The 20,965-nt window shown below is 33.8% G+C and overlaps 1 protein-coding gene across 1 annotated transcript; it reads left to right on the top strand.

Annotated features, from left to right (window-relative positions):
* The first annotated feature begins 185 nt into the window (after window positions 1-185).
* Window positions 186-843, top strand: LOC108212358 (uncharacterized). Its single transcript, XM_017384082.2, has 2 exons — window positions 186-263; window positions 361-843. The coding sequence occupies exons 1-2, from the start codon at window positions 186-188 to the stop codon at window positions 841-843; spliced, it is 561 nt and encodes a 186-aa protein (XP_017239571.2).
* The last annotated feature ends 20,122 nt before the right edge of the window (window positions 844-20,965 follow it).

Below are 20,965 nucleotides of genomic sequence, written 5' to 3'. Positions count from 1 at the left end.
TTGCTGGAGTGATTAAATCTCAAATTGTTGCCGATCCGACAATTAAGGAGAAGGTGTTGCTAGCCACTGCTAAAGATAAGTTTGGATATGAGCCGGGACGAAAGAAGATTAGGAATGGAAAGAAGATTGCAATGGAGGATATTCATGGCTCGTGGGAATGATCATACGAGGACTTGCCACATTTGATGGAAGCTCTTCAGTCCTTCAATATGGGCACGAAGGTGGATTGGTGCTTTAGGGAGGATGATGCAGAGCAACTAGAGGTATGTTCTATCACCGTGTAATTTAAATCATTTTCATTAAGTACCCGGATGCCGTTATTCATTTTCTAATGTAATGTTTGTTTTTTATTTGGAACAGGAAGTGACATTTAGGAGATTGTTCTGGGCTTTTAAGCCCTGCATTGATGGCTTCGAGTATTGCAGATCCGTCATACTGATAGACGGGACTCATTTGTATGGACCATATCCGGGTGTTCTTCTGAGTGCAACAGCTATAGATGGGTTTAGTCACATTCTACCATTGGTGTTTGCTATAGTGGAGTCGGAGAACAACTCTAGCTGGGATTGGTTCATGGATAGGTTGAGGAGCTTGGTGGTTGGTCGGAGGCACGAGATATGTGTCATTTCTGATAAACATTTAGGGATCATGGCAGCTATGCAGAAGGATGGATGGTGTGAGCCACTTAATCATCATCGGTACTGTGTGAGACATTTTGCCACAAACTTTGCCACCAAATTCAACAAAGCTGGATTGAAGGATAGATTGGTTGAGTTGGCATATCAGGTCCAGCCTAAGAAATTTGAACTACTATGGGGGGAGTTTTTGGCACTAGAGCCCTGAGCACTTACATGGTTTGAGGACAAACCAGTAAGGAACTGGTCATTGGCACATGACCACGAGCATCATCGTTTTGGCATCATGACTACCAACCACGCTGAGAGTTGGAACAAAGCAATTGTCGATGCTCGGAGACTCCCGCTTACTTCATTGTTGCGAGTACTATTACATAAGACGGTTGAGTGCTTTGATCAATGTCGTCTTGAAATTGTAACACAAGTATCGAAAGGTCAGATTTTCACCAAATATGCATCCCATTTCTTGAACCGTGCTGCAAGACGTTCCATGGGACATAGTGTAAAGATATTTGATCGGGGGACTTGGTTATTCCAAGTAGTTACAAGGAGGGATGGGTTGAAAGGAGGAAACACAGACACGGTTCGTCTTATGGAGTCTAGTTGTACGTGTGGAAAATTTCAAACTTATAGAATCCCTTGCTCCCATGTAATTGCATGTTGTTCAAATGTGAAGATGAACTTCCATGCGTTTGTTGGAGATTGGTATAAGTTAGAGAACCAGTCGAAGATTTATAATGGTATCTTTGAGCCAATTCCAAACAGGGGTGATCCTCGATATCCTACAGAGCTTGCTTTCCCGAGAGTTGTGCATGACCCCGATATGGAAAAGAAGAAGGGGCGAAGAAAAACAACGAGATACAGGAACGAGATGGATTTCTAGAGCCGGGGAAAGCATGGAGGGACTTCATCGAGAGACAGTTGGTTCTGTAGTTGTTTTTATTGTTGTAGTACTATTGTTGGAGTACAATTTGATATGGTTGTTTGAATTTGGCGAAAATTGTATGAATGATTTATGATATAAATTAAATTTTATCTTGTTATGAATTAGTTTATATTGTCTATGCAATTTACATTGAATTGGTAGTTTAAAAGTTTTGGTTTTTAAGTTGTGGTGGGATTTTACATTGAATTGAATTTTTTGTGTGGTAGAAGGCAGTAAGGCAGAAGGCTTCTGCCTTGGCACAAGAAACAGGTTAAAACGCTACTTTAAGTAGCGTTTTAAATAAGCCTCCAACATAAACGCTTCTTCGTATAGCGTTTAACTGGTTTTAAAAAAATTCAGTAATAGAAAATGCTAATGGAGATAGCGTGTTTAATATACAAAACGTCATTTAGTGTAGCGTTTTAGTTAAAACGCCAGTGTGCTAAAAAAACTGAATAAAAATAAAGTCCCTACTACAAGTAGCGTTTTACCATTTATAAAAATTTAAAAAACTTAAACGCTATTACGTGTAGCGTTTTTGAGTTTTAAAAAAAAATATTTAACCAAGACGCTTGTTAGGTCCAAAGTATCGTAGAAGGGGGGGTTGAATACGATACTCACTACAATTTAAAATTCTTTCTAATCTTGCGGATAAATAAATTGCAGTCCTGTAATGGGTTTCGTGTTCCGGATATTTATTGGGTCGGTTTCTGAGGATATGAAAATATTAAACCAACACACAATATTTTCCAAGGTATATCTGTATATTGATAAATACCTCGAAGGTGCTACAAATCCAAACCCGAAGGTTGGCTACAATGACCACTCCTCTAAATATTACAAGCCCTATCCACTACAAATATTTATGGTACAAAACTAGGCTAGGGTGTGTGTATATTTGAGAGAGTTTGTGCAAAGCACTTGGCCATCCATCCCGAAGGATGATGTGTGTATTGTGAGAACCACAATCACATATTTATAGGCTTTCATAAACTAACCATGGTTAACGAGTTCGTCCTGGACGGATTGAGTTCGTCCTGGACGGATTCGATTGTCCAAAATAATTCTAACTCCTCAGCAACTTGAAGTGGCGCCATATACATATACATATATATGTATAGCAAAGTTGCGCCCAGATTCATATATATATTCATGTCACAACTGTGCATCACTGGAAGTCAAAGTTGGCGCTTTGATCTTCGGTCAAAGTTTGCGCCTCTCGGTTGTTTTACAGTGACTTAGATTTACTTAGAATAAATTTTAAGTTAACTTGAACTTGCGCCACTAACACTGAGTGGTCAAACCTTGCGCCAACTCAGTCAAAGGTTGCGCTAGTGATACTTGCGCCATAGAGAGTTTCTCAGTGATGCCTTAGAGTATTTTCACATCTTTGAACTTGCGCCAGTTGACGAAGTCAATTGTCGCGCCAGAGATAGTCAAAGTTGGCGCTCCACAGTGATCCCCTGTATGGCACTTAGAGAATAAACTCTAAGTAGAGCTTTCCTTCTTGAGGAGGTCAAAGGCGCAAACTTTGACTAAGTCAAAAGTTGCGCTTTTGACCTCTACAAGCATTCCTGTGCACAGTGGAGAAACTTAGAATAAATTCCAAGTAAACTGAAGGTTGCGCTTCTATAGTGGAGGCTTCCACTGATATCACTCCTTTGACTTGTTGAAGTCAAACCTTGCGCCTCAAATTCATTTCCCTGTGACACAGTGTATCAAAGTGTTACACTTAGAAATATTCTAAGTATTTTGAACTTGCTCCATACAGTGAGGAACTCCTCTGTTGTCTCTCCTTTGACTGCCCCAAGTGCCCTTGACTTGAGTTTGCTCCATCCATATATTATATATTATATTCATAATATTATATAAATATAAGTATAAATAAAGATATATATATATAAATGTATATAAATAATATTTATATGAACATATAGTAATATATATATATATACATATATTTAAATATATTCTCATATATTTAAATATATATAATATACATAAAATTATATGTAAATATAAATATAAATATATATAGGCATATATATATAATTATCTATAGATATAAATATACACATATTTATGCACATAATATAATATATTTATATACACTTAAATATATAAATGTTTATGTAAAATATAAATATATATACTATATACATATATATTTATTTAAATATATATACATATAAATATACATATACATATGTTTAAAAAAACATATATACATATATATTATATATATTATATTTAATTAAATATACATATATACATATATAATTATATTTGTACATATATAAATATATAAGTGCACACATATATAAAATGTCACTTCCTGATATGGTTTTCTGTGGAAGCTTTGACATATGGCATTTGAGCAGTAAGCTTTGGCATAGCTGGCATTTGGCTTGACTTGGCTTGGCTTTGGAACAAATGACTTGATATGACTGGATCAATTCTTCGATCGATAAATACTTTGCAAAGCTCCGTACGTACTGACGCTTAGTGCACTGGTCTGGTTCACAAGCGACTAACACTGAAGTTAAACATTGTACCGTCTTTGTCAGCAAACATTGATCAGTCGGTTCCGGATTAGTTTATGCTTCAGTTTGTTGATTATAAATAACCAACCAAGATATATAAAAATATCTTGCTTCACGGGTTGCACTGAAATCTTTCGAGTGCTTGGACAACATCTTCATTGCTTCCACAATCTTGAATACTTCAATCTTTATTCTTCACTGAGGCATGAACATATTAATGAACTTCTTCCAGTGAACTTATTCCTTCAAGACTGTAGATGGCTTCTTCAACCTTTGTCTTCGTATCTTCCGATTCCGGTGCAGGCGTAGTGTTATGTACTTGTCCTGTTCTATTGTTGAGTTATCATCCCTATGTAACAGATAGGGTTGTCTTTACATTTAGACTTACAATCTGCCCCTATTTGTTTGTTAACCACAACAAGCAAATCCTCTGGAGGATAACTCAACTAACACTAGAAAAAGTAAAGTCTTGGACTAGTAAATAATGCTACAAAGTTTCTGGATCATATAATACATTTCCAGATTTCATGAATAGAAATAACAAATGTGCATATCACCTTTATTTCTCTTGTTCTTGCTTACCTGCCTGAAAATCCTCATAGTCTGTCTTGAAGAGAATTCAAAACATTCCATTATGCAAAGAACAATCAGCAGCTTCATTGAATTCTTCAGTGGTAATGAATAAGTTCCTTTCTACCACTTACTGAAGAATAATTGTATCACCTTATACTTCTCCTCCCGTTACCTTGATCAGGTTCCCCTTAGTGATAAGTAGTTGTCTCCCCTTAGATGAAAGATCAATCCTCCTCCTTAGTTGAAAGAAGAATCTCCCCCTCAGTAGTACACAGGTAAAGAGTAGTTTAATCCTCCTTAGTTGTAGACAGCTAAAGAAAGCTAACTTACTTTTTCTTCCCCCTTTCATATATTCTCCCCCTTAATTGTGGAATCCTCCGAGGATATGTGGTATCAAATAGGTCAAGGAACGTGTCCAATACATCCTGTACCAAAAGATAATCTCCCCATAGAGAACTAAACAACACTAAAGCTGGGGTCGAAGAAAGAGTTCAGAAGAAAGAGTTTACTTTAATTGGGTTGGTCCCTATGCTGAAAGAATAGGTTCCAAACAGAAAAGTAATGAATAAAACTAACATTCTAGTAACAACATCCACTTTGTCTTTAGGTATAAATTTGGTAATTAGTAGGTGTCTCACTAAAATGTTCTGCAGGTGTATCACTCAACACTCAATTTTCTCTCGGTTTTTGGGTAAGGGTGTCACTCACGAGTTCTGTAAGTGTATCCCACCACACAAATACTGAGCTTCCAAAATGCTGAGTACCTGCAAGAAAATCACCTTAGCCACCCTTAAAGGGGGTCACCGGTGGTGCAATGGGAGTTCGTAATTCCCAGTCCCTACAGACTCATCAGATAAATCTGAATCATGGTCCACAAGTTGCCAACCACTAAGTGGCTTATCCAATTAAGGATCCAGAGTTGTTTGCTCTGGGAGGTTATACAAAGGCTTAATTATGGCAAAGGCCCCTCAATGTCTGTGAAGACACTTGATTCAAGAGAATCATCAACCATGGGTTCACACCGTGAAATAGAATGAACTATAGTTGCTTCCATCAATTCTTTCAACAACTTGTGAGCTTTCCATACCAATTATTATTATATGTACCTCACAAGTGTTTCACTCTTCTCAATTTCCTATGTGTTTGCACTCACTCATGCTCACATATTTTTCATTCTGATATCTCACTGGTTCTTCTCAGAATCTCACCAAGTGTTTAACTCTCAGTGTGTGGCTCACAGTGTTTCTCTCAGCACTCAAAGTATGGTCTTCTGTACCTGCATGAGAAAATCACCATAGCCCCTTCAAGAGAGGTCACTGGCGGTGCAATGGGGTTTCGTAAATCCCCGATCCTCAACTGACTCATCAATAAATTGACTCATAGTCAGAGAGTTGCCGATCTCCTATAAATAGGAAATCCATTCCGATTGGATCCAGATCTGTTCTTATCTGGGGAGGGAGACGAGAATCCTGAAGATTTGGCAATTGAGATCCTCGTTTCCTCCTTACACCTGTAAAGGCATCAACCATCTTATCTACCGTAAAATAGTAAATGAAGAAGTTGCTTCTGGAACAAAACCTTTAACCTTACTGTGCACTCTCTTGTATTGTGTCCATAAAATTTTTGTTTAGGCTCTTCATCAGAGTGATTACTGATGATGTGCTTGACTCAATACCAGATGCTCTGCTGACGAGCGAATTTCAATAGACTCATCCTGTTGAGAGAATGATTCCAGAGACTGTTTTATTGCCTTTTCAGCTCTATATTCTTTTGAGAGAATACAGATGAGCAACAGTTACCTCAAGTTTGAAAACACCTTTTCTCCTTCAGAGGTAGAGCTGTGGGTACACTATCCCTCACATCCTTATTTGCTGCAACAAGTACAGTTTCTCCCTCATTGACCTCTAGTCTAATAAGTTCCTTATCACTCCAGGGGAAAAGTTGGGATGTGTTCTGAATTCGGTTTTATAGTCTGGGATAAAGATTGTTGGTTTTCAACCTTATGACTATCTAGGAAAGCCAAGAGGCTGATTAAGTTCCAAAGAACAGAAAGAGATATACATGCACTTTAGAAAATCTATGATTTTGAATGAAAGCAATTGCATTTAATCTTTTGAGAAAAATGAACCAGTTGTGAGTGTAAAATGATTTTCATAAAGAACGACAATCACAACTGATGAAAGAATCAAAGTTTTCCATTAAAAAACTGGTTTGAGTATGAGAGTCTGAATCTATGCATAAAAGGTTTAAATGAACTTGTCTTTGAAAAAGACACAGACTCCTGTTCCTCACTACAATTTAAAAAGGAAACAAGAAAATTTATGCGCTACAGTGTATAAAGCACTCGCCACACTAATTAGTGAAAAGGCCTCATACTAGCACATCATCAAAACAGACGCTGCAAGTGACAAAGATCACCAAGTACACAAATAAAAGATAATCAGTGTCTCGTCCTATGACGCTTCATGTATAGATGCAAAATATTCTAAGAAATATTTATGAAATAGAGTAGTGGATACCAATTGTTGAAATCAATTGATAAGGAAATTTCTTGACAGAAACTCACCACTCCAGAACATAAATACGAGACAGAATAAAGATTATGTTGTCTCCCTTGTACTCAGAATATTAAACACCTAAAATATATTAGCACCAGTGGTTTTAAGAAATATGCAACAATATTTCACCAGTGCCAATACATCACAATCAATTTACAAATAAAACATCAATAAAGCATCAAAAGTAGATACCAATTATATATTTTAAAAATGAATTAATCATGCTTCTATTATTCTATCAAAGTCAGTCATGAAACAAATAAGCATATAATTGTCATGGATCACAATCTAACTAAGATAAAATAATAATTACCTACGCAATATCATATAATCATCACATCAGCATATAACAACTAAAATTATGACAATCATACAAAGATATTCGCAAGCCCGAGGGAAAGTTGAAGAAAAGTTCACAAGTCCTGTAAATGTAATCATTAAACACAAGTGAATTCACACAACTCCTCGCAGAAAAATATTAACAATTAATATTAGTGATCTACATATAAGCATTCAAAAAATCACTAACACTAAAAGTATCATAACTATATGCAGTTAGACATGAAATAAGATACCAAATAATAAATCATCAAATATCTAACACAAATAGTTATGATTCAAACATATACACTAATATAAATGGATTCAGCCTAGAGAGAATCTAAGTAACTCCACAAATACTAGTATATCATGACTAAATTCTAACTAGATTCTAACCACATACCAATTACTGATACAAGTCACAAGTCTAGAAACAAATAAGTCATGCTTCAGATTTTATACCTATAAAAATGAATTCAACCTAGAAAATAATCCTAAGTATGTTCACAAATACAAATATATCACGACTGGATTATGACAAAGTTCTCTACTAGATACCAATTGTTGAAGAGGTATAGATCAAGAAAAATAACATAATTAAGTCATGCTTCATGTCATCTCTAATCATTTAAATCATGAACAAATAAGTCACTTAATTGTCATGCAACACAATTTAAATAATTGAAATAACAAACACTCATGCTAAAACATATAATCACCATTTAAGCATGCAAAGCAATAAACATGGCAATCACATAGAGTAGCAAAAAGAACGAGGTACTGGATTTTAAATAAATTCACAAGTCCTATGTATAGACAATTTAATACTCATGAATTCATTCAAGAAATACGATAGATATGCTCATGAAATAAGTAATACCTTATGGAAAATATAGTATGTGATCCACTTGCAGTTAAGTAAAGTGATAAGTTGAATACCTCTGAGACTTGACATTTCAGTTGATGTACCTCTCTTGTACTGATCAAGTCCAGTGGTTGTTGGCATAAGTCTTAGCAGGTCTAGAATCTTCCAAAATGCGCATATTTAAAAGATCCTTGACTTCCTTTTATTGCCATCATTCTTTAGGCTAACTAGTAGACCATAAACAATTGCAACTTTCCACAAACTCATCATATCACTAATCTGCATTCACTTAGCAATTATCTTGCACAAGTGACGTTAGTCCACATATAATATAATCATGGTATCACAACACATATAGTTGTATTGTGTGTGCCTTGTATCATGAGAGGTAATAATTTGGATACCAAATATGACTCTAGCAAACAGATATTCAAAAAAATATGCTAGTCAGAAGTCATACCATGTCCGTGACTATCATCAGGTCTTGGATAAGACCTCATAGAGAGCTGGTGAAGAAAGAGCATACAAATTCTGTTGGATCTGCAACTGCAAAGTCCTTGAAATATTGTATGAACCTTCATCCTCTAGATCACTGTAATATCCTGAACCCGAGTCTTGTCAATGGTGCTTTAGTTCAATCATGAAGGTTGTTGAGTCCCCTAAGATGTAGAGTCCTGAACTTGAAGATTCTATTTCCATCATCTTCATAACCTTCTCTTTTGTAGTAACTCTTAGCAACCAAATTTGGCTTGTCCCTCGTAACAGAGCCAAAAACATCCAGTTGAAATCTGAATACCCGACAAGTACTAGGTACTGAATTGTCTTTAGGTCAGGGTATCAGAATCCACACAATCTGCTTTCCAACTTGATTGAGATCATATTGCTGTGCAATCACTCAATCTGGATCCTTTTAAGAGCTTCTGAATCTTCCTCAAGTTTCACTTTAGATTGAAACCTAAAGAAACAACATTCTTTGACAATAGCTCTCCCAGTCTTCACTTCACCATTAGGAACATTTAAGAACTAGAACCCGGGAATGATATTGACTTCCAACCCTTTGTCTAAGCAGATACGTTCTTGATATGTCCTGTTCATATTCATTGTGGTGTTGAGTTTGACTAGTGGATCCACCAAATGCTCCCCCTAAGCTGTTGCTGAGATTTCTTTAATAATCCTTATCCTTGCAAAGAGATTATGCTTGGATCTGAATCATTATTAAACCAATATATCACCTTTAACAGCTTGGAGCAAAATGTCATTCAATGTCCCGTCTAGACTTACAATCACCTTCTATTGATCAATCATAATCACCCTGTAGACTGTAGACTCCATTGAGTAGCCGAGGAAAGTATTCTTTCAAATGCAAGACTTGCAAAGAGGAATTTTCCTCCAAACACATACCAAGAGTTAGTGTTTGCTTCTAATTGGCCACTAGCAAGAATGGTGTCTTTCTGGATTTATCAATGATCAGGGTTCATCTTGATCAACCTTCATTTGTGACATCTTGTCCTTCGAACACATATGAACAACACAAAAGACTCTAGAGTAGTCAGCGATCATCACAAAAAGATATCTGGCTTTGTTGTAGATATAACATTAACTGATCCGTAGAAATCCATATGTATCATCTGAAGCGGCTCAATAATGTTGATCATATCTTTGCTTCTTTGTGATGCTCCTTCGACTTCCCTATCTTGACATAACTCATATCCTTCATCCAATTTGAATTCCAGATGAGGTAGTCCTCTCACCAATTCTCTTCTTACTAATAAAAAGAGCTCCTTGTTTTGACATACAAGTTTGAGAGCTTCAAGTGCCATAGCTAATACTCATCTGATGAAGCTTCACTATCGAAACAGCTCACTCCATCTTTAATTATAGTTCCATATTAGCTACGAGCAGATTCACATCTTTCCTGATTTGAGATAAAGCACTATTCCATGAACTGACATAATGTCCTTTGTCAGAGAACAGTCTGATACTCAGAATTTGTGTGCTTTAACTCTTTTCAAGAAAGATATGCTTCCATGATGACATTCCATAAAACAGGCATGTCCCGTAAGAGAATCTTTGTCGTCATATTTCAAAGATTATTGACGGAACTGCTCACACGATCACATTTGCTAACAGGGTACTTTTTGTGAATCATATGATTTCAGCTACTCAGCAAACAGAGTGCACCAAAAATCATATGGATCATATGTAACCTGCAATCATAAATGGAAAGAATTCTATGGTCCCCAATCATAACTGGGTCCGGATGGATTAGAGATTTTTCTTTAACAATGGTAACAACAGAAGCAACCTTAACATGTTAATTCTTATCTAGACATTGCCCTAATGTGATTCTCAAACATGCTTTTCTAAAATCAATGCAAGTACAAAGACATGTATTCATGACATTAAAATAAGCAGACATGATGTTGAATACACATGGCAAACAATCAAAGATAAGACAAAAGCAAGACAGGCAGTTATGCATTTCAGAAGATTCAGTACTCTCTACTTAAACCAATTAACACAAGTGCAACAGGTAGCAAGTAGAATTACATATATTCAATAATCTTCGAAAAGCATATGGATTAGACACAAGAAATTAATAATCACATTATCAATTCATACTAATCCCAATCTGTTGTTATATGGCATTATACTATCTCTATTACCAAAGTCAGTTTTAGATCTAACATGAAGTTCTAAAGTTCTACTGACACAAGGTAGACATTCCATCATAGAACAAATATATTCCTTAACAAACAATTCAGATAAATAAGCAAATCTAATTGTACTAGGGAATCTGAAAGTAGGTGTTTTAACAAAGTTATACATGCTAGGATCATAACCCCTAAAACTAAGAGTTGTTTTCCAAAGGAAAGCTTCTAATCTCACCATTGCAAATAATCAAATCCTAAATATTCATACACATGTTAAGAATCTGCTAAAGACACATGCACAAGATTATCATCAATCCTAGTTACCAGAACAGTCATCTAGCATACTAGTTCAACATTATCTATGGTGATGCTATCATGCTTGTGCTTGTGTATTAAACAATTCTACTCAGAGATTTATAACATGCTTTGAATATAAAGAAATAAGTATTGCATAGTTAGAAAGAATTCGTACCTGAGAAGTGCGAGGTGAGTCATCTTAAGAGAATGCTGGGATAGCCAGATAACCATAATCATCCTTCTCATCAGCAACTGATCCAGCTCACACCTTTCCTAAAATAGCATAAGAACTTGTTGTGATGTTTCTTTCAAAACATCCACTTGAATTTCAGACAAGCCCTATCATCCTTGTTTGTCGAGGCTTCAAAATATATAGCAACCCTTCTTTGCTTAAGATACCAAACAATATTGTGTGTACTGACCAACTCAGTTTTCAAACAACCTGTCGAACTGAACCCCGAAGAGTCTCCACTTGAAACCAATGGATTCCATCTGAATCTGACATGACTAAACCTCTCAGATAGTGTTATGCTAATCCTTGAAGTTCTGTCCTCACATTCTTCAAAAGTGTTAACTTTCATCGACTTGAGCTTCCTCAAATTCAGCAGTTACAAACTCTTCTGTTCAATCCTAAGGTTCTGACATAAATGCATGAAACTGATTTGGTGCGGTAGTAACTCGATAACTATATCCTTAAACCTCCACAGTTCTCTGTCTTTAATTCAGTTGATTTTGGATGGATTTAGCATTGATACAATTCACTGTGTAATTGTATATCCCTGAATCACTGAGTTAGATTGAAATCCTTTGAAGATTCTTCTGCAAAAACTTCTCTTTTCCTACTACCAGTGGTGCTATTCAAAGTTGACATTCCGAGCCCTGGAAATATGCTTCATTGTAGATGTAGCACATTCCCATCCTGATCTGGTGATCTAATAATCAAGTCGGAGTAATTACTCAGATCAAGGCCTGAAGTACCTTCTTCAAAATCCACTTTTAGTAGTACCAAATTAGTCTTCAATAGAATCTTCTTTGAATCACAATCAGCTTTGTCGAACATAGAAAACTACTTCTAATAATCCTTTGAGTAATCAATTGGATTGGGTCATCAATGTACTTCCATTACCGGTTCTGAGAATCTGGTATTTGAAAGTCCGGTGTTTGTCTTGTAATTTGTCAGCCTGATCCGACTCAACTAAATGTCAATCTGATTTGTCTTGGAGTAAAATAATTAAAAAGGTTACGGGACACTTGATTATTTAAACTAAGTTTAAATTATAAAGAAAATAAATTTAAAAATAAGTTTTTAAAAACTGAAAGAAAATATAGTATAAAATAAACTTAGTTAAATCTATAAAGTAAATTTAATTGTATTTAAAAAATAAATTCAAATAAATTCATAATAAACCGAATAAGTTTAGAACAAATTTATTTCAAATTCATTTAGTAAATATATTAAAATTTATTAAATAAATTTAATTTTTGAAAATATTCAAGTGTCTCGTCTCCAATTAAATCATAGCTTCCAGAACAAACTAAATTGAACCTTTGAACTTGAACTTATATCCATAATCAGTAAAATCCTCTTAAGATTATATTCTAGATTTTAACTTAAATTTATATCATAAACTATACAAATTTAAATAATAAATTTATAAAAATTTATGATAAGCTTGGTAAGTCTAAGAGTAAACTTTACAAGTCTAAAATAAATTTAAACAAATTTAATAATTGAATTTAGTAAAGTTTATAAAGTAAATTTAATTAAGTTTATAAGATAAATTTAATTAATTCATAATAAACTCAATTAATAAGTTTAAAATAAATTAAGTCAAATTTATAAAATAAACTTTTTTAAAATTTAAAGTATAAATTTATAATTCCCGGTCCAAAGTTCAGTATCCGACAGATAATCCTTGCTTAGGCCTACGGACAAATTCAGCAACACAAACCGGAAGAACATTTCCCCTAATCAAATATCAAAAGCTAGGTTCTTGATTTTCCATAAGATAAGGATCCTGATTTGTATATCAATCAACCTCGCTCTGATAGCAATTGTTAGGTCCAAAGTATCGTAGAAGGGGGGGTTGAATACGATACTCACTACAATTTAAAATTCTTTCGAATCTTGCGGATAAATAAATTGCAATCCTGTAATGGGTTTCGTCTTCCGGATATTTATTGGGTCGGTTTCTGAGGATATGAAAATATTAAACCAACACACAATATTTTCCAAGGTATATCTATATATTGATAAATACCTCGAAGGTGCTACAAATCCAAACCCGAAGGTTGGCTACAATGACCACTCCTCTAAATATTACAAGCCCTATCCACTACAAATATTTATGGTACAAAACTAGGCTAGGGTGTGTGTATATTTGAGAGAGTTTGTGCAAAGCACTTGGCCATCCATCCCGGAGGATGATGTGTAAATTGTGAGAACCACAATCACATATTTATAGGCTTTCATAAACTAACCATGGTTAACGAGTTCGTCCTGGACGGATTGAGTTCGTCCTGGACGGATTCGATTGTCCAAAATAATTCTAACTCCTCAGCAACTTGAAGTGGCGCCATATACATATACCTATATATGTATAGCAAAGTTGCGCCCAGATTCATATATATATTCATGTCACAACTGTGCATCACTGGAAGTCAAAGTTGGCGCTTTGATCTTCGGTCAAAGTTTGCGCCTCTCGGTTGTTTTACAGTGACTTAGATTTACTTAGAATAAATTCTAAGTTAACTTGAACTTGCGCCACTAACACTGAGTGGTCAAACCTTGCGCCAACTCAGTCAAAGGTTGCGCTAGTGATACTTGCGCCATAGAGAGTTCCTCAGTGATGCCTTAGAGTATTTTCACATCTTTGAACTTGCGCCAGTTGACGAAGTCAATTGTCGCGCCAGAGATAGTCAAAGTTGGCGCTCCACAGTGATCCCCTGTATGGCACTTAGAGAATAAACTCTAAGTAGAGCTTTCCTTCTTGAGGAGGTCAAAGGCGCAAACTTTGACTAAGTCAAAAGTTGCGCTTTTGACCTCTACAAGCATTCCTGTGCACAGTGGAGAAACTTAGAATAAATTCCAAGTAAACTGAAGGTTGCGCTTCTATAGTGGAGGCTTCCACTGATATCACTCCTTTGACTTGTTGAAGTCAAACCTTGCACCTCAAATTCATTTCCCTGTGACACAGTGTATCAAAGTGTTACACTTAGAAATATTCTAAGTATTTTGAACTTGCTCCATACAGTGAGGAACTCCTCTGTTGTCTCTCCTTTGACTGCCCCAAGTGCCCTTGACTTGAGTTTGCTCCATCCATATATTATATATTATATTCATAATATTATATAAATATAAGTATAAATAAAGATATATATATATATATAAATGTATATAAATAATATTTATATGAACATATAGTAATATATATATATACATATATTTAAATATATTCTCATATATTTAAATATATATAATATACATAAAATTATATGTAAATATAAATATAAATGTATATAGGCATATATATATATAATTATCTATAGATATAAATATACACATATTTATGCACATAATATAATATATTTATATACACTTAAATATATAAACGTTTATGTAAAATATAAATATATATACTATATACATATATATTTATTTAAATATATATACATATAAATATACATATACATATGTTTAAAAAAACATATATACATATATATTATATATATTATATTTAATTAAATATACATATATACATATATAATTATATTTGTACATATATAAATATATAAGTGCACACATATATAAAATGTCAACGCTACACGATGTAGCGTTTTTGTTGTTTTAACAAAAACGCTACTCCAGTAGCGTCTCTACTGGTTAGTGAGGGCCACGTTTCGGGTATTTGGTATTTGGGGTATTTTCAACCTAAATTCAGTTATTTGGGGCATTTCAAAAACGATACGCACTCCTTCCGTCTCAATTTACTTGTCTTTTTGTTTTTCGAGCAGTCAAATTGACTAATTTTTGACCAACTATTGAAAAATATTTATTTATTATTTTAGAATATAGAAAGTTACATATTAAAATAGACAATATTTACTTTTTGATTATATTTTTTTTAAATTTTTGTGATCAATTTTTCCAAAAAAAAATAGTTAAAATTTATATATTTTATTCAATATATCAATTAATGTATTATTTATAATACATATCACATAATTCTTATTTTTTATATTCAAAATAGTGTATATTTTAAGTACTTGATACACAGGTCACTAAAAATTTAAAATCATTTGATATGTAAAATCATTTTGATTTTGGGATAACTTAATCAAACAAAAATTTTAATAAAATATCATCAAAAAGTAATTCTAGTCTATTTTAGTATGTAACTTTCTATTTTTCTAAAATAATAAATAAATATTTTCTAATAGTTGATCAAAAATTAGTCAATTTGACTCCTCGAAAAGCAGAAGGCACATGTAAATTGAGACGGAGGAAGTATTTTAACAGAAGTTAACGGAGGGGGTGCGTATCGTTCTTGAAATGTAAAGATAGGGGGTGCGATTTGAGTTTCCAAAAGTATTTGTACAATATCGTTTTTGAATGAAAGTTAGGGGGTCCGAATTGCAAATACCTCTTTAAAGTATTACAAAACTAAAAGTAATGCTTGAAGAGGTGTATTCGATTGAGATTTTAATGAATTATTTTTTGTCTAAGGGTTTTAATGAATTGGATGTGATTTTGATTTTGTGCGGAATCTTGATAAAATGTGGTAGAGTTAATATGGATTATTTAGGATTTAAGCACAATACTTTAAAATCTCATGGATTTTTATGGGATTTCAATAATCTTAAAATACACTGAATCCATCATTTTATGAAATCCAAAAATATCCATTAGCATTTGAATAACATCTGATTTTATTGGATTTTAAACAATCCCAATTGAATACCTTCAGTTTTTAAAGCATAATTTAAAATCCTAATTGATTACCACTAGATTTTGTAACATAATTTAAAATCCAAATTGAATACCTCTAGATTTTAATGGATGTTAAAGAATGCCAATTGAATACCCTCGGATTTCATGAATGCAAAAAAATCTTTTAAAATCCAAATCCAATACACCCCCGTTAGAATGATAGAATTGTGAAAAATGATCTCAAATACCAGTTATTAATATCTGAAAATTCAATATTTTCAATTTGGGAAGAAAATGCCAGATCGCGTAGCGTTTTGTTATTTTAATTGCAACAAAACGTTAAACGATGTAGCGTTCTGTTCTCTTAACCCTAACATAACGTTAAATGATGTAGCGTTTTTGATGAATATCTAAAACTTTACAAGATATTAATAAATAGAATTTGGGACCATTTTTATGGATCGTGATATTTAAGACATTAATGATGGATATAGTGATAATGTGGTCAACACCCGCTTTGGTACACGTGTATTATCGCCGTGAATGAATTCGAATGAAATTTAAATTATTTTTAAAATTATTGTTTGCAAATTTTATTTCTTCTTTTATTATATTGTTTATGTATCGGGCCAATGATGATATCCCGATGAATTCTTCATGAGTCAATTAGTTCTCAAATCTCATCATGATAATTTTGAATTTCTTCAGTTTTTTTCTAAAACTTCCATCTTATCTTTATTACTTTCCTTTTTTATTAGTCATTTTGTTGGTCCACGTAGACGTAAGGGGTTAAATACGTCTTTACGAAATTATTCGTTTAATTCAATTTTGCGGAATAGTTCTGTTCAAGTTTGTCCTTAGTCATAACTAATAAACAAGACAAGCTAGGGGAATAATCATATTGAATGAATCCATGACGGGTGCTACAAATCCAACAATTATGTTGACTACAAGACAACAATCACTACTCGCTATAACTCTTAACAAATGATCTCGAATAGTCTTGACTAAGCTTTGTAGAGTGCTTGGTGGTAGTGTGCACAAATACAATGTGTGTTGTTAGCTTCAAATGAAACTACTTGGCTTCTATTTATAGATTTTCAATTTAACCATGTTTGGTTAAGTGAGTGATCCCTTGTAAGTGGCACTAGTTCATTGCATTCAAATTTGAGTGGTGCTAGTAATACTCAAGTGGTGCCTGCTAAAGCTGAGTGGCGCCTAGTAGTCAACTTGCGCTTGATAAGTGATAGAGTATATATTAACATATATTTAATAATATTTTATTCCTCATATTTATCGTATTTTACATTTAATTAGATATTTATTTAATAAATTTTAATGTTTTATTATAGGAAACAAGAAGTTACTAAACTTGGAAGGAATTGAAATGAGAAAGCTTAAATTGGAGATGAATTAGAAGGAAGTTCGGATTTATTGCACTGTTGCACACAACTCTCATTGTTTGGGCCATATCTTGGGTTCTAGTCAGAATTGGGTGATTCAACAGCCCACATGTAGAGGTCAAGTTTATATTTGATTCTGAGGTGGTCTAGATACAAAATTCTAACAAAATCAGCCCAGAAACATGAGAGAAAAGTCAGTTAAGAATTTTCCTTAGAGAAACCAATTCCATTTGGGAAATTGATTTGTATTTCCTTTTAAGCATTAAAATCAGATATATATTGTAAGGAAATACATTAGATAGAGAGAGGGTATTATTTGTATAATTATGTTAGGTTAAAAACATTTTGCCTCTTTTTTGAAGACTTTGGGATTGAAGATTACATTGTATAATCCATCTTTATATTTTATTTATTTATTATGATAGAGTAGATTTTATTTTATAGTTAAGTTGAACCCTAGTTATGGTTGATGCATGATTTTCGATGATCTCTAATTGATTATGTTATTTTCTCTCGCTTATTGAGTTGTGCTAATTAACAATAACATGTCAGATGTGATTATGTGTATTATTTGAACCAGTATTTATTTATCAAAGGAAGTTGGATTTATATGGTTGTGATTTGTCTAATAAGGACATCAACTTTTCTATGGAAATAGGTAGAATGGATTGTTAGGATGTTGAGTTTAATGTCTCTAAACTGCATGATATCATGGAAATAGACTTGATTGTAATTTAGAGAAGCCATTAATACTCGGAAGAGGTTATTGATATTTTATAGGGCACATCTTTCCTCGTAAGTAATGTATATAATTAATTGGGGTAGAAAATCATAATTGCATTGATTCATGCTAGTGGGGATACTTGATTCTGAATATTTTTATTAATTGTTTTTTAGATATTTTTTGTATGAGTATAATTTTAGTTTAATCATATCTCCATATTTTATTGTATTACTTGTTTGGTTGGATTAAATTGAAAATAACTAGTGATTTATACGTTTTTCTTTGTGAGAACGACTCTGACTTACTAGATAGTTAGGATTTGGGATGAGCAGAAACCAAACCGAACCAAAAACCGTACAAAACCGCACTGAATAAAAACCCACCGATAATTTGGTTTTGGTTTTCAAAAATTTTAAAATCGAATACAAACCGAACCGAACTGCAATAATATTTATATTAATTTAATTATTTATTTTATATATTTAAATATAATATATAAATTATATGTATAATAAAATATATAATTAGTGTTAGGATTTATGAGTGATAGACAGCAGTCAACTTAACATTTTCATGTACTTAGATTTATATCTAAGTAGAACATACTGTCACAGCCAGAGTATGTCTATGTAGTGTAGTTTTATTACTGTCAGTTGTAATGTCTCTACACTTGGAAGAAGTTCAATTCACAATTGTTCGTGCCCCAAGGCGCGATGATAAATGACATCAAGAATAAAAGACTGCTAATGTCAAGATGGTTGACAGCAGTGCCACACAAGTTAGACAATTGCAAGGTCATGACAACAAGTTTGCAGTTGACAGCAACATTGGCTGAAGCTCAGCAGACAGCAAGTTTCCGCTCCCATGACAGCAGAAAACTGGCGTTCCTACCTAAAGCGTATTCAGGAAGCCACTATCATTCCAATCATTGTTTGACAGCAAATTCTGGTGTCTCTATGTCACTGTCACTGGAGATCATGGATTAGATTTGATTCCACGTCAAGTCAATCTCGTGGCAGATAAAGATGTTCAACCTTAGGAATGCTGCAAAAAAGATGTTTGGTAGCAGACCTATCAAGCCTACAGCTTGAAGCTCAAGAATACACAAAGTCGAGGATAGCTACTTAAGTGGGACAATTTCTTGTGCCATAGTCAACTATCATCCAAACTTGCTTTGATGAACAAGCAAGTGATTGATTCTGCATTGGTAGAATTGAAGTCCGCTATGTAGACATTTCCCTTCCTGTTTCCAGTGAGCACCACTTTGTTGTCTTTTTTGTCAGAAACAACACAGGCTTCATTTGAGAACCAAACTTGATGTCCTCTGTCACATAGTTGACTGATACTAAGAAAATTGTGCTTAAGACCTTTAACTAATGCAACATTATCAATGATGACATTCCCTTTTAAAATCAGGCCATATCCCAGAGTAAATCCTTTGGTGTCATCTCCAAAGGTGATACTAGGGCCAGCTCATTCCTCAAATTTACTGAGCAGGGTAGAATCTCCAATCATGTACCTTGAACAACCACTATCAAGGTACCAAATATTCTTTCTTGCTCCCTGCACAGATAAAAAACATTTTAAGTTGATTTTTGTACCCAAGCAGTCTTGGGTCCAGTTTTGTTAGAAACCACCTTTGGTTTAGAAGTGTTGTTTTCTTTGGATTTAGAAGGTTTTGAAACAACTCCATCCTCAGAATTATGCTTCTTAACTTTAGGCAGCACAGCAGAATTAGAAGAACCAACATTGGTAGAATTCACAGGGAATTGATTGACATAAACATGATTCATGTTATTATTATGAAATGGCACATCATGCATGTTAAATGCACCAAAATATGGATTAGGCATGAATTGCATGTTAACATATTGAATGGGGGCATTTGGAAACATAGGAATATAAGGTATGTGAGCATTCATCATAGGACTAAGTATGCAATGATCAGATAAAACAGTTTTGCAGTTAACAGCAAGATGATTAACACTACCACACTTAGAGCAAGTTTTTCTAACAGTATTTTTATCAGGTGTGTAATCATTCCTTTTATTGATCCCAACTTTGCCATTCCTAGAGCTCTTCTTCTTCCCTTTTCCAGCCTCCACAGTCCCAACACTATGACTAATTCCTTTTTTCTCAATCTTCTTAGAACTACCAAATTCTTTCACAAAATTTTTATTGATGGGCCCATATTTCTTGTTAAGCTTTTTAAGCTTCTCTTCATCAACTGCTGTCTGATTCTTTGATGGATAGCTTTCATCCGTTAATGGAATGTCTATCAATGGATGATCACTATCCAATAAGAGATCGGATTAATCTAACAACTTGTTGTTCTTCTTCCAGGAATTCTTGTAGGTTTCATCAAGAATTTGAGTGGAACACATGTTCTCAAGAACATTCCTGGAATCTTTCCACTTAGCTATTATCTCTTGTTCCCTTTCCAATTGCTTTTTGAAAATTTCTTCTCTTTTAATAACAGCCAACAACTCACCTTTAGCAAGCTCAGCAGACTTTTTGGATTTATCCAATTGAATCAA

This window comes from Daucus carota, chromosome 3 (genome assembly GCF_001625215.2).
Source record: "Daucus carota subsp. sativus chromosome 3, DH1 v3.0, whole genome shotgun sequence".
Lineage (NCBI taxonomy): Eukaryota > Viridiplantae > Streptophyta > Magnoliopsida > Apiales > Apiaceae > Daucus > Daucus carota.
The sequence above is the reverse complement of the archived record's forward strand: the minus strand, read 5'-3'. Positions and strand labels throughout refer to the sequence as shown.

What these genes read in the sequence shown, in the direction of transcription:
- LOC108212358 (XM_017384082.2), top strand. Translation starts at nt 186, where the DNA reads ATGGAAGCTCTTCAGTCCTTCAATATGGGCACGAAGGTGGATTGGTGC. An exon ending in ATGATGCAGAGCAACTAGAG is followed by an intron (nt 264 to 360) that starts GTATGTTCTATC and finishes TATTTGGAACAG; the next exon opens with GAAGTGACATTTAGGAGATT.